This window comes from Nuphar pumila, chromosome 8 (assembly GCF_984573655.1).
Source record: "Nuphar pumila chromosome 8, dmNupPumi1.hap1.1, whole genome shotgun sequence".
Classification (NCBI taxonomy): domain Eukaryota; kingdom Viridiplantae; phylum Streptophyta; class Magnoliopsida; order Nymphaeales; family Nymphaeaceae; genus Nuphar; species Nuphar pumila.
Window position 1 is genome coordinate 25,136,728 of NC_143256.1, and position 15,298 is coordinate 25,152,025.

Here is a 15,298-nt window from a genome sequence, read left to right on the forward strand (position 1 = left end):
GATATACCTGATCTTGGAGGATACACTTCCTCACAGGAATTTAGCGTCTTTGTGGCTATCCGCTCTTGGATAGTGCACTTCCTCACATAGATCTACCGTTATAGCCAAATTACCTGATCTTGATCATACATACCCTCACAAAGAATCCTTTGGGGATCAGGTCCTCAACAGATACCATATTCAATGATACATGTATTAATACAATTGACTGCTCTCGGGATCGGTAGCCACCAATATGGGCACAAGCATGTATACCATCAATATGCATCACATCACTTCATATGGTACTTATATCATAAAATCGCATATTTGATCAATAAGGTTCCATGAACTATAATCACTATTGAACTTTTATTTCATGCATTCATAAATTTCAAATCATGTGGCATTTAAATCAAATCATACCGAAGCATATTATCCTACACATCATATCATTGCCACAAGGAACATTGCATCTCGTAAACTGAACCTCGAGGCATCCGTAAACATGAGTTCTATACATATGTGAACATGCATATTTCATAATGCGAAGCAGCTAAACCTCAACATATGTAACTCCTACGTAATTCGAGTTATGCACACAGGGTTCAAGCTAATATATCTAAGTCATTCAGATCGTTGCACCATTTTCATGTGCATTCACAATTCTTATATCAAATCACAATCGGCCATTCTAGTGTGAAACACTTACATACATTTTAAGTATTTTAGTCAGATATTCATGATACTCATCAATCACGCTATAAAGGTATGATATATTCACTCAAACAATCATAATGTGGTAATTTAAAATAAAACTATATAGGCGTGATGTATCATTCACCTAAATGGTCAAAACTAATTATTTGTAGGCGTGATATGTCATTCACCTATACGCTAACATAAACATCACAATCATAAGAATCTCGAGGGTACATTTGTCTAGAGAGAGTTGGAGGGTTATCATATCGTCCTAGGTTGGTGCTTTTGCAAACCAACCCATCCACCTTATGATCCAGGTTCTGGACCATTGCTTGGAGCTATACAATTCCTCCGGTCAATATCTATTGACTCAATCAATTCATTGAACAACATCTAAGCAGAAACACATTTCTTTGATTAAAATAAATATAAAATAATTTAAATAATAATACTTACAGTGCGATGCAGATGCCAGATGATCAAGATTCACTATTTTCCCTGTCGCTCTGATACCAAGTTGTAATGCCCCAAAATCCAAGACTTGCAACTTTTTATGAAAAGTTTGAAAGCTTTGTAATAATTAGTTTATCATAGTTTTTAAATAATAATTCAGCGGAAAATAGTGTTTGAAATACCAAGTCAGTGGACCTTGGGCGCATTACGGCGTAAACTTTCCTTTACAAACAGATTTGAAACTCCATACATTTAAGAAATCAAATAGATTATAAAAATTCAATTTTTAATAGTTTAAGACTTGTACAAACGAGAGAATTTCAAGAAAACTTTTATGCAAATTTACCAAAATGTCCTAAAGAGCGAAACGTCAGGGAAAGAATCTCATCTTGATCTGATCACACCATCGTGCCATCGTAGATCCGAAATATCACATGCCCATAAAATGGGTCAGCCTCGCAAAAAACTGGTAGGAGCGTAAACAGGCAATGAAAAACAAAAAGCTAGAAATAAGCAGTTATAAGAGTAATAGAGCTAATCATGCATGCCACCAACTATCACAAACAGTAAGCAAAGTAAAACAAGTAACTAAGCTCCAAAACAATTAACTATAATAGCATCACGAAAGTGTACATCTAACTGTAGTGTGAGCAGGTTATATTTTGTTGTGATTATTATCTGGCCATGTGGGTACGCACAAGGCACGAAACGTAAAAACAGACGAGATCAATCCGGGGGTCTATTATGCTGTGTTTTATGATACCCCAGATGACTGACTGAATCCGCTCCTAAGGGCATGGTCAGTGATCAATAGAGGATTCCCCAAAGGCCACTCGTTCAAAGGATGCATCCAACTTCTGCAGAAGTGCCTAAAACTACCTTTTGTAGCCCATTTTCCCCTAACTCTGATGACTGGGGAAGCCAAGTCTTTTGCCTAAAATAGCCATTAATGATCTGTCTATCGGAGCTTTTGTACCATCCATCGTCTCTCTTGATGAACCGTGTCGAACGGGCACAACGGGGGTTTCTTAACCGCCGTCCCGTTTTATGCGCTCTGGTCCATTAGACTCACTCGAGCATCTTGCCTGTGAAGGCGCATAGTCACCATTTTGTGAATTCCAACAATTGTGCTTGTTGAGAATATGTGGTTTTAAGTAAAGTTATTTTACATTAAGATGCTATTTGTAATTTAGTTGTTTATAATGGGGCTTTATTGTAATTATGTCTTTAAGCCTCTCTCTATTTAACATAGAGAGAGGCCCTAATATCGGATTAAGCTCTGAGGTTTTCTGTGCAGCCGCCTCTCTCTCTTTCTCTCTCTTCTCTCTTTAGGACTCGGTTCAGTTTCTACATGGTATCAAAGCTTCGCCGATCGCGGGAGCGTGATCGACTGTGACGTGGGAGCGTGATCGAGTGTGATCAAAGCTCGGTGTGGGAGCGTGATCGACTGTTACGTGGGAGTGTGATCGAGTCTGATCAAGGCTCGATCGATCGTGGAGGCCATCTTGATCGTGATCAAACTCCGATCCAATGAGTAAAAGAAATCAATAAAGAGATCAGGTCAGCGATGTAAAATTTTTTTTGGATCTGATGACAGATTTGGTCATGCTGTGGGTTCGTGGATGCTTGCTGTTGGTTCGTAGCTTCTTGTTTTATTGTTTCGTGACTACCTACTGCCTCGGTGGTAGTTCCTGCCGTCAGTCTCGTGACTACCTGTTGAGAGTTTGATTGCTGTTGGTATAGTGTGCACTGAACATGTCGTGTGAAATATTGATATCGTTGCTGTTGGGAGTGTGATTGCTGTTGGTGATTCTACATATGGTTGGGGCCCTGTTTTGTTTATCTTGATATCGTTGCTTTGGGGAGATTGATTGCTGTTGGTACAATTTCCATTGAAAAGGTCGTGACTTCCTGCTTATTTTGGGTAGCAATCCAACACGTAGTGGTGTTGCTCGTGAAAAAAAAATGAATGACTTAGTGTCGAACTGTATATGTCTGGGGAGCTGCCCCTGTTATGAAAAAAAAATTTACTGCTGCATATGCAGAAGTCATGTTAGTCGTGATTCACTGACGTGCTGAATCATTTTTGTGTTTGTGGGCTGCTGCTCACTACTGTCGTGGGGTTTTTTTGTTGTTCGTGAGTGAACAACTGCTGATTGGAATATCAGTTGGCGTGTGAGTGTAACACACGGTTTTTCCCTGTTTAGTTTGGAGATTGTCCAGTTTTTTTTTTAACCAGAAGTATGGCTGAAACTTCGAAATGTGATTCAAAATTGGAACATATTGGAGAATATAAGGCATTTGCCAATCCATTTTCGTACGGTTCGTTTGTAAGGTTAAATGAAACTAACTATGCCAGGTGGTCCAGAACATTTATGATGTCGGTATTTGGACATCGTAGAAAACATATCTTGTTGGAAGATGAACCCACTGAAAAGGTGGGAAAATATGTTACCTGGGATGAAGATAATGACATAGTTATGTCATGGATTATGAATAGTGTCGAACCCCATATTGCAGATGGTTTAATTTTTTATAATACAACCAAACAGATGTGGGACAATCTTCGAGATACATACTCACAAGGGACTAATGTAAGTCGTATCCTACAAGTCGAACAAGAAATATACAATTTACAACAGGGAGATCAAACCTTGGCCCAGTACTATGCCTCCGTAAAAGCTGCGTTTGAAAGACTTAATGCTCACAGACCTCTCTGTTGTTCGAAACAAAAAGATCATCAAGAACAAACTATGGTTGCTAGGTTTCTTACAGGTTTATCTTCAGAATTTTCTGTTGCAAAAGTCCAAATGTTGACTGGTTCGGATGTACCTACTCTTGCTGAGGCATATAACCGTCTAAGCAGACTTGCGATATCTCTTCCACATTCTCAGCCTGTGACTCAGTCATCTGCCTTAGTTGTCTCATCTGGTTATGGACGTGGAAATCTTCAGAACATCAGAGGACGAGGTCGCGGACGAGGTGTGGGAGGCAGAGGAAAGCTTCAATGTACATTCTGTGGAAAATCTGGACATTTAGAAGATCGTTGCTGGGATAAGCATGGCCGACCAACCTCCTCTTCATCAAAGTCATATGCTCCTAGAGCTAATACTACTTCTCTCGAGGCAACAAAGGCACAAGAAAATATCTCTGCAAGTGACAGTAGTATAACCCTCAGTCGTGCTGAATATGATGAGCTGATAGCTCTTCGTCCTTTGAGTTCTACCTCTCCTGTTGCTGGTGTTGCCTATTCAACCGAAAATCTTCTTCATCCGACTGACAATAAGTGGATTATTGATTCTGGTGCATCCAGACATTTGTGTGGAAATTCACTTGTTTTTTCAGATCTAAAGGATATTAAGGCTCAGCTTGGAGTCTCATTAGCCGATGGGAGTACCTCCCCGGTTGTTGGTCAGGGAAATATTTCTATATCCTCATTACAGTTGAAAAATGCTCTTCATGCTTCAAAATTTCCTCAAAGTTTATTTTCTGTTAGTTGTCTTGTAAAAGAACAAAACTTAAGAGTAATATTTGATCCAATGGGTTGTCATTTTCAGGATTTGCTGACGGGGAAGAAGATTGGTGGAGGCTATGAAGAAAATGGAATCTACTACTTACATCGTCCAATGGGTACTGTTCATGCTGCAGTGGAACATTCATTTAGTCCTGTTCAGTGGCATCGTCGTCTTGGTCATCCTTCATTGTCAAAGCTTCGTTCGGTCTTTCCTCAGATTCCCTCCACCACATCATTTCAGTGTGAAGCATGTCAGCTGGGCAAGCATCATCGAAGTTCGTTTCCTTCGAGTCAGAATCAGTCTAGTAATAAAGTCTTTGAACTTCTTCATGCAGATGTATGGGGTCCTAGTAAGATTCCTACTAGGACTCAGTGTCGATACTATTTAGTTATTGTTGATGATTTCTCTAAGTTATCATGGGTGTTTTTAATATAGGAACGATCTGATGTTCCAAATATTATCAAATCTTTAATTCTTGAAATAAAAACTCAGTTTGAATCTAGTGTCAAGATTGTTCGCACTGATAATGCTCTCGAGTTTAAATCAAAAAGTCTGTTACAATTTTACCAAGATAGTGGCATCCAACCCCAAACTTCCTGTGCCTATTCATCTCAACAAAATGGGGTGGCTGAGCGAAAACATCGTCACCTACTTGATGTTGCCAGGACCATTATGATTCAATCAAATGTTCCTGCGTTATACTGGGGCGATGCAATTACAACTGCTTGCTATCTGATCAACTGCATGCCTTCCTCTTCTGTGGGTGATCAAATTCCAATTCATATCCTAAAACCAAATACCCCTCTCTTCTCCCTCTCGCCCAAAGTGTTTGGATGTGTTTGTTTTGTACACAAACTTGGCCCTGACCGTGATAAATTAGCTGCTCAAGCTACAAAATGCATATTTATAGGTTACCCCAAAAATCAAAAGGGATATCGATGTTATGATCCTACTTCTCGCCGAGAGTATGTCAGTGCGGATGTATCTTTCTTGGAATCCACTCCATATTACTCTAATACCGGTTTCCCGCTGCAGGTTGATCCAGCTGAGTCTTGTCCATTACCTATACCTCCTTTTCCCTTGGAATCCGTGCCCTCATTCCCAAACCACACTTCATCCTTTTCCAGATTTCATAATCCTCCATTGGTATATGTGCGTAGAGATCCACCTCCGCAAGTGCCTCCATCTTCTTCTTCCCCTGAGGTAAGTTCTACTGACAATAATGATATTCATGATGATGATAACAGGCCGATTGCTCTACGAAAGGGGACACGACAATGTACTTTATATCTCATGTCTCATTTTGTCTCCGAAGCCAGAATTGGAAATCAGATGAAATCTTTTATTTCAGCTTTATCTGCTGAAGTTATTCCTCTGAACTATCAGCAGGCAGAGCTTGATACTCGCTGGAAGATGGCTATGCAAGAAGAAATGGATGCCTTAATATCTAAGCATACTTGGGATCTAGTTGATTCCCCAACTGATGCTGACATTGTTGGATGTAAATGGGTATATACGATAAAGTACAAATCTGATGGTTCAATTGAACGGTACAAGGCCAGATTAGTAGCCAAAGGGTATACTCAGACATATGGTATTGATTTCTTTGAAACTTTTTCGCCTGTTGCACGAATGGGTACCATTCGTCTTGTTCTCTCAGTAGCTGTGCAACATGGTTGGAGCCTGTACCAATTAGATGTGAAAAATGCATTTCTATATGGGGACCTATCTGAAACTGTTTACATGCAACAACCTCCAGGATTCGAGGTTGAGGGGGAGTGTCAGAAGGTGTGTAGATTGAAAAAGGCAATTTATGGTTGAAACAAAGTCCTCGTGCATGGTTTCAGAAGTTGTTTGAAGTGATGTCAGGTTTTGGCTTTAATAGGTCAGCAACAGATCATACACTATTCATAAAGAAAACTAGCTCTGGCATAGTTGTTATGGTGGTATATGTGGATGACATCATTCTTATAGGTGATGATGTGAAAGCTATTGAAGCCACAAAGGCTCATCTTCAAAAACACTTTGTTACAAAAGACCTTGGTTCACTTAGGTATTTTCTGGGTATAGAAGTTGCCAGGAGCAGTGAAGGGATGATTTTTTCTCAACGGAAGTATCTTCTTGACTTATTAAAGGAAACAAGAATGTTGGGAGCTAAACCAGCAAATATTCCCATGGACCATAAAGTTCAGTTGTTTGAAGAAGGGTCAAAACTGGCTGATAGCAAAAGCTATCGCTCCCTAGTTGGGAAACTACTGTATGTAACTGTGACCAGGCCGGATATTGTTTTAGCAGTAAGTAAAGTCAGTCAGTTTATGGACAAACCAACTGAGGTACACTGAAATGCAGCTATTATGATTCTCAGATATCTAAAATCTTCTCCTGGAAAGGGGTTATTGTTCAAGAAAGGTGGAACTCTGGATATAGTGGCCTATTCTGATGCTGACTATGCAGGATCTGTAGTAGATAGAAAATCTACCACAGGATTTTGTGTGTTCCTGGGAGACAACTTGATCTCTTGGAGAAGTAAGAAGCAAAATGTGGTTTCTAGGTCGAGTGCAGAATCAGAATATCGGGCTATGGCCCAAACAGCTGCTGAATTGATGTGGGTTCGTACTGTTCTTCTTGATCTCCAGGTGAAGGTTTCCTCTCCCAAGACCATGATGTGCGATAACAAAGCTGCAACATATATAGCGAACAATCCTGTATTTCATGAGAGAACAAAGCACATTGAGGTTGATTGCCACTATGTAAGGGATATGGTTCAAGCGGGTCATATCACTACCCAATATCTAAAGTCGGAAGACCAAGTTGCAGATATGTTCACAAAACCTCTTGCCAAACCAAATTTTTCAAAATGTTGTGATAAGCTGAGCATGATTGATATCTATGCTCCAGCTTGAGGGGGAGTGTTGAGAATAGGTGGTTTTAAGTAAAGTTATTTTACATTAAGATGCTATTTGTAATTTAGTTGTTTACAATGGGGCTTTATTGTAATTATGTCTTTAAGCCTCTCTCTATTTAACATAGAGAGAGGCCCTAATATCGGATTAAGCTCTGAGGTTTTCTGTGCAGCCGCCTCTCTCTCTCTCTCTTCTCTCTCTAGGACTCGGTTCAGTTTCTACAGTGCTCATTGCACGCCATAAGGCGCATTTACCTCCTGAGCTACTCATCGTAGTACAACCCAACGTCGCTGTCAAAAGACGTGACTACGATGGTAGACAAGAGTTACTCAAAGGCACCCCTCATACGGAACAAGTCCAAGCATGATTGCATTATCGAGAAGTCTACAATCCCTGTAGGACATGTTTTCTCGAGATTAGAGTGTCGATACCCAATTTTGCATCTTATTGAGAAGAGCGAACAGTGGTACACGCGATTGCGAGCTTCACAAGTTTTTTTCCTTAAAAGAAATGCAAAAGGCAAAAACCTCACAACCTGCGAGATAGCTCAAACCAGGATACATGTAGATACCAACAATAGTACAACAAGAACAAATAATGCAACAAACATAAATATAAGCAGGAAAGTGCTGAAAAGAAACGCCTGGGCACGTAAACCGTGGCGGCAACAGGAAAAGAAAAGTGCAAGAAAGTAAAAAGACAAGGATCGCGAAGCCGCGTCCTTGAGTTAAATGATGTACGCACTATGTCACATGGGTGCGGGTGCGACACGGGTGCGGCGCAATTTCAAAAATTTTGGACACGAGGACTCGGCTATATATATATATAATTCTAGTAAACAATTAAAATTAAATAGCCAAAACTATATAAGATAAAAGGATATTATCATTGTACAGATATAATTTAAATTGACTTGTAATAGTAAACTTCAAGTCTGCAGTAAATTAAGTAGCCAAAACTATGACCTTAATTTTTTCGAAAGTTTCAATTTGGCACTCCCATTTCTTTATGGTAGTTCTTAAGCTAGCTTTTCTAATACTTGTGAAACTAGTATTTTTTTAAACTGGAAAAGCATTTATTTAGCTACCTCAAATGGTTGGGTTACCTTTTATCGTGTTTTATACATATTTTTACATAAGTTGTGAAACAGTCACACAGACTGTGTGCAATGCAGTCTGTGACTGTGCAGACTGTGCACAGTCACACAGAATGTGCACAGTGACTGTGCAGTTGCAGTTGCACAGTCTGGTTATATATTAAAAAAAAAGATATATAAAAAATGTTTTTTTTTGTTTTTTGTCTTAAAAATGGACATTTTTGGACTCGGTCAAAGTTGACTGAGTCCAAAATGTGGACGGACTCGGCCTTGACTCGTTGACCGAGTCCGACTCGGCGTTGACCGAGTCCGGGCCGAGTCCGAAGCCGCACCCATGTCGGGGCGTGTCGACTCGGGTGCGGCACCTCCCTTGCCGAGTCCGTGTGACATAGTGTACGCATATATTTTTTATACCTAGGATTTTTTTAGAGCCTAGGTTTTAAATTATTTTTTTTTGAAGATTTTTTTTAAAGACATTATTTGTTTTCTTCTTCGAGAAGGAGAAGGAGAAGGAGAAGGAGAAGGAGAAGACATTTATTTGTCTATGCTTGTATTATGTCTATTGTTGAGAAGAAGAAGAAGAAGAAGAAGAAGAAGAAGAAGAAGAAGAAGAAGAAGAAGAAGAAGAAGAAGAAGAAGAAGACATTATTTGTCTATTGCTCGTATTATGTCTATTGTTGTTAATTTTTTTGTATACATGATTTTATTTTTTGTGTATTGTTCTTCACATTGTTAGTTGTATTGTTGGTTTATTCAATTGTTAATTTATTCTTCATTTGTTTGAGCAAGTTAAGGTTATGTAATATAATTGCTTTACAGTGTTCAACAACATATTATTTGTATATTGCTTATTGTTGATTTATTTTATGTTGTATACATGTGTCTTATGTTTTTTATATATTTTTTAAATTTTTTTATTTGGGGTACCACCTAAGCCTTTTTAGGGGATCACCGCCTAGCGCCTATGACAACTAAGCTTGAGAGATATTAATCTTACTATTAGGATAGGAGTCAAAAGTAATATAACCGATTTTTGAAACCGACATAGAAGAACTATTTGCAATGCGAAAAATACCGCTGCAGGACAGACAAAGAATTGCAAAAAGCTTCAATTTGAAAGGTTATGTTTACTGGCATTCCATTGACAACAATCACACAGTAAAGTTCTTCAATGGACTTTTCTTTGGAAAGATTTATTTTCTAACTGTATTTGGCTAGAATTTTGCATGAAACTCCACTTGCAATAAGCCGAGGGCTATGGGCACCAATGACTGGAAAAAATGCTACCTTATTTGCAATAAGATGTGAGCATGCACATTTTTGAGATACTGATGAAGATGTGATCTGCATATGTGAGCAATGTTTTATGCTGGATCAGTCAGAATTCTTGTATTTAAGATAAAATTTACCTAATTCATGGCTGTTTCTGTTTGAATGCTGGATTGATTCTTCATGTTGAAATTTGTAAGGACCAAGAATCTAACATTTTTAGTCATGTATTTTGCTTGTACTAGCTAGAGAGCCTTGATTCTCAAGCTTTTGTTCACTCGTAATGCTCTACTATATCAACCTGCCAACTGAGTTTTCACTTTTCACTTCATGCACTGCCACATAATGCAATCCCTTATCTCTGTAAAGCTAACTCGCCTTTCATCAACAGATGGACTAGGGGATGGAATTACTTGTATTTAGTTTAACTAAAAATTCATCCATGACAAAGGTTCCAACATTAAGTATCTTCACTTTTAGTTGGAATATCTGAAATAACAAAATCTTCTTGTATTCAAAATAAGCGACTCTGATTCTTATCATTTCTCTTATCATGGAAGATAATGCCTTGATTTCTCCATCTGTTGAAAGGCCTTTGAAGTTTCTATTTTTTTCTTGATAATAAGAAAAAATTAACCTTCACTCATGATATATACCATATGCTTCATGATTTTATGAACTATGAGCATACATGCTGCTGGATTACAGGAACCAACTTTAAACTTGTACAATTGGTCATAGCTTTTGACAGTATGCAACATATTGCAGAAATGCCAGGAGATAATCTTCAAATTAGTTGGACACAAGCTTCTTGATATAGATGTCAGAGACATAAAACCGTGGGTAATGCATGCAGAAGTTGCTGAGAAGTACTCTGCTGTTAATAATCGAGTAATACTTATGGGTGATGCTGCTCATCGTTTCCCACCTGCTGGTGGTTTTGGTAAATATGCCTGATCTATTCATCATATTATTTTGTGGTGCTTCTAATGATTGTTTATTTATTAAGCCTTATTACTGCTGCAACCACATCGTGCATTTCTATGAAATATGGTTCTTGTTTTTATAGCTTCTTTTATTTCCTTTGCTTTTCTGACAAGGGGATTGCTATTCTTGTACAAAAGTAGAGTTTATGGGATATCTCATGCATGTAACTATGAAAAATCAATGGTAAGTTATTCCATCATTGTTTTTTCCATTTTTTTTATGATATCCTATGAAATATTTTTGAAGAAAAAATTGTTTTTTGAATCTGAAATGAAATGCAAAGAGATTCAAATGATCACTTATGGAGATACACAACCACAATGATCACTTATGGATCAATCACATAGACCACACAAGTCAGCCACTTATTGGCATACAACACAAGTAAAAATATTGAATGTTATTGAGAAAAAACTGTAAGCAAAAGCCAAGGTGTGGGGTTTGAACCCCTATATATACGCAAAGCAACCAAGGTGTAGCTGTTGGGATCTCCCCAACGGCTAGAAATGTAGCCGTTGGGGAGATCCTAACGGCTCTATGGTCAAATTACCATTAAGCCTCATCCTGATTCTAGGATTTACAAAGATTTAAATAAGAAAAATAAAAAATATATATAAAAATACTATATTACCCTTGTATGTAAAAAAAACTAAAATACCCCTATGTCTATACATTAGTATACATTGACACTCCTCCTTAAACTTACGGTGTGACCACCAAAAGTTTGCCTAATAAGAAATGAAACCTAGGAGAAGGAAGGGCTTTAGTGAAGAAGTCTGGAAGCTGATATTTAGATATGACATATGACAGCAAAATCATCTTCAAAACATTTTCTCTGACATAATGGCAATCCATCTTAATGTGCTTAGTGCGCTCATTAAAGGTATGATTCCCAACAATGTATATGGCACTTTTGTTATCACTATATAACCTGGATGATGTGGTTGATGTTTCTCCCATGTCTGCCAACAAGCTTCTCAACCAAACAATCTTCGATGTTTTGGTGGTCATAACTCGATACTTGGCTTCTGTGGATGACAAAGATACCTTTTGTTGCTTTTTGCATTTTCAGGACACGAGTGGGTCTCCTACAAACACACTGAAACCAGTGGTTAAGCGTCTATCATTGGGATTTTCTCCCCAATTAGAGTCAGAATATGCCACTAATTCAAGAGATATGGATGAAGACTAATAATTCTTTGTTAATAGAATTTCTTAAATATCTAACAATACGCATAACAACACTCATATGAAATGAGGTAGGAGAGTGTTGAAATTGGCTAACAATGTGAACTGTATGAGAGATGTCTCGTCTGGTGATGGTCAAGTATGTCAAAGCACCGATCATCTGTCAATATGATGTGGGATCATCTAATGGAGTTCCATCATCAAGCTTTATCTTTGAGTTGATAACTTCGGGTGTATCTCTTTTCGTGAGTCAAGTCAGACCTGTCAATAATCATAGTAACAAATTTAGATTGAGTTAACAAATATCCTCAGAGAGAACAAGCAACTCCAATTCCTAGGAAAAATCTGAGAAAACCTAAATCAATCATTTCAAAATGCTGTTTAAGTATATGCTTAATATGATTTACTCCCTCTTTGTCTCCTCCTGTTATGATCATGTCATCAACATAAAGGAGCAAAATTACAATACGTGCAACAAATTTCTTAACAAATAAGTCAGTGTCAGAATAACATGAAAAATATATAAGACTAGTCATAACATAACTAAAGCGATCATACCAAGCCTTTGGTGCTTGTTTTAGACCATACGAGGCCTTTTTAAGATAAAGAACCTTTCTTTTCGAAATATCATACCCAGGTGGTGGATCCATATAACTTCTTTTAATTCTCCATTAATGAAGGCATTTTTGATGTCTATTTGGTAGATAAATCATTTCCTAACATCAGCCACAACTATAAGTGTTCTACTTGTAGTCGTTCTAGCGACAGGGGCAAAGGTTTCGTCGTAATCTATCCCATATTCTTGTGAGTACCCTTCAGCTACTAGTCTGACTTTATGTCTTTCCAATGTTCCATCACTCTTAGTTTTAATCTTGAAAACTCATCTACATCCTATTGATTTTTTTTCCGATGGTAAGTTGGTCGATTCCCAGGTTTTAGATTTTTCTAATGCTTTTATTTCTTTAAACAACATTTTATCACTCTGGATAGTTTTTAGCTTGATTATATGAGGCTGGTTTGAAATAGGAGAAAAGTTTTGCTAGATAGACTCTGTATTAAGGGGCAAAGGACTCATATATCACGAATCTATCAGGTTAATATTTCTAGTTTTTTGAGCTTCTAGGTTGGAATATTTTTCTAAAGCATTTGGATGGTAGCTTTCGTGTCTTCTTTTATATTGAATAATTTGAGATTGATCTTGATGTCCCCCACACTGAGTATTTGAGGTTCATTATTATCAATTTGATTCTTGTCTGATATGAAATCACTATCATTCTTAGAATCCGATTCTAAAAATATATAGCTTATTATTTTCAAGATCATAGCATCAAAATCCTTTTTGACTCTCACCATACCCAAGAAATACGGAGATAACTTGTCATTTTTGTTTGTTAACACAAAACACTTACATCTAAAGGTTCTTAGTCTAAAATAATCAGGAGAAATTTGAAAGAGTTTTTCATATGGAGTTATATTTCGAAGTTTGGATGATGGAAGCCGATTTATCAGGTGAACTGCAATTAGGGTTGCTTCAGCCCAAAAATGTTTAGGAACACTTTTGGAGATGAGCAAAGTCCTTGTGGTTTCTACTATATGTTTGTGTTTTCGTTCGACTAATCCATTTTGTTGGGCTGTGTTTGCAGAAGACATTTGGTGTAAGATTTCATTAGATTCTAAATAATTTTTAAAATCATTTGACATGTATTCTCCCTCTCAGTCAGAACAAAAAATGGATATGTTCGTCTTGAGTAAATTTGTAACCAATTTGTGAAAAGTTTTGAAGTTTTCAAAGACTTTATTTTTGTGCCTAAGAAAGTAAATCTAGGTAAAGTGAGTATAGTCATCCACAAAAATGACATAATAAATGTATCCACCTTTAGACTTTACTGGGGCTGGGCCCAAACATCAGAGTGTATTAATTCAAGTGATTTTGAGGCAAAAAGGTCCTCTTGATAAGGAATTGATTTAATTTTGGCAAGTATACAATCAGTACATTGAATTTTTTCATTGCCAAAAGTTCTCAAATGAGATAATTTGACAATTTAGTAATACTAGGATGACCTAGTCTTTGATACCACAAAATTGAATCCAATTTTTGTACATTGAGACAAAGGTTTCTTTTGAATGATTAGCCGATTCATGTAATAGAGATCTTCTCTATGACCTTCCTTAATCTTCCACTTTGATGGAAGATCCTGTATTGAGCACTCGTCAGATGTGAACGGGACACTACAAAAAGTAAGCTTAAATTGAGTTTTGGAATAATTCTTATTTTTTGAAAGCAAAAATTCATTGATTTTTCAAAAATTTTAATTCCTTTAACATCAAGAGAGGTTCCATCCGCAGTAAAAACATTTTTCCTACTTGAATCAACACTATGATTGTTAAGCATGAAACCATTATAGGTCATATGAAATAAAGCACCAGAATCGAGGAGCCCAGAAGTCATACCAGGGAGAAAGAAGTGAAGACGACAACACTCGCTATGGAGGAACCCTTGAGGAGAGGTTGCAAAGTTTCCATCAATTGAGATAGCGACATGTTTCTTATAGATTTGTCGATTTGAGAAGTTCCAATTGAAGTGATCTTTCTTTCCTCTTTGGCTTTAAATTCTGGACAATATGGGTAGATGTCCCAGTTCTCCACAATTGTAACAAACAATTTTCTTCTTTCCATCTCCTTTTCCCTCAAAAGATTGAGGTTTTCCAAAATTATTTTTGTAGAAGTGTGGAGGTTTATATGTATGAGAACTAGCACCCGGTCTTGACACAGCTAAAACATTATCTTTTAGCTCCTTTGATTCGGTTTGGGATTTTAACATCGTCTCTTCCATGCAAACTTGGGCCAAAACTTCATGAATATGTGAAAGTTCTTCTTGCTTTCTAGGGAGGATGTTGCTCCTTATTTGCTCAAATTCGGGCCCAGGCAAAGTGGCTGAATCTTCCTAAAACCATGGCCGGAAAGTGAATTACCATATCAGGTTCAGATGCACAATCACATATAGAATTTTAGTATCCTCATGGTCCCCTATGACCGCAATTCAAGATTCCCCCACTATGGAAGGGACATCAAGGAAGAGATTAATTACACTGTTTGGTCTTTTTTACCATTTGAAATCAATTTCAAGTTTTTTACACAAGAACCGTTTTGCAAATCAACATGTAAAAACAATTTTGGTACCTGACCCTCACAATTTAACAATGTAA

General features: G+C 37.5%; 1 protein-coding gene across 1 annotated transcript in view; it reads left to right on the plus strand.

The window, feature by feature from the left end:
* Positions 1–15,298, plus strand: part of EMB2421 (FAD/NAD(P)-binding oxidoreductase family protein) — an 82,204-nt gene that overhangs the window by 50,119 nt on the left and 16,787 nt on the right. The window contains exon 6 of the mRNA XM_090015305.1: positions 10,686–10,860. Within this exon, the coding sequence (XP_089871431.1) occupies positions 10,686–10,860 (175 nt within the window). The remainder of the gene's footprint in view (positions 1–10,685; positions 10,861–15,298) is intronic.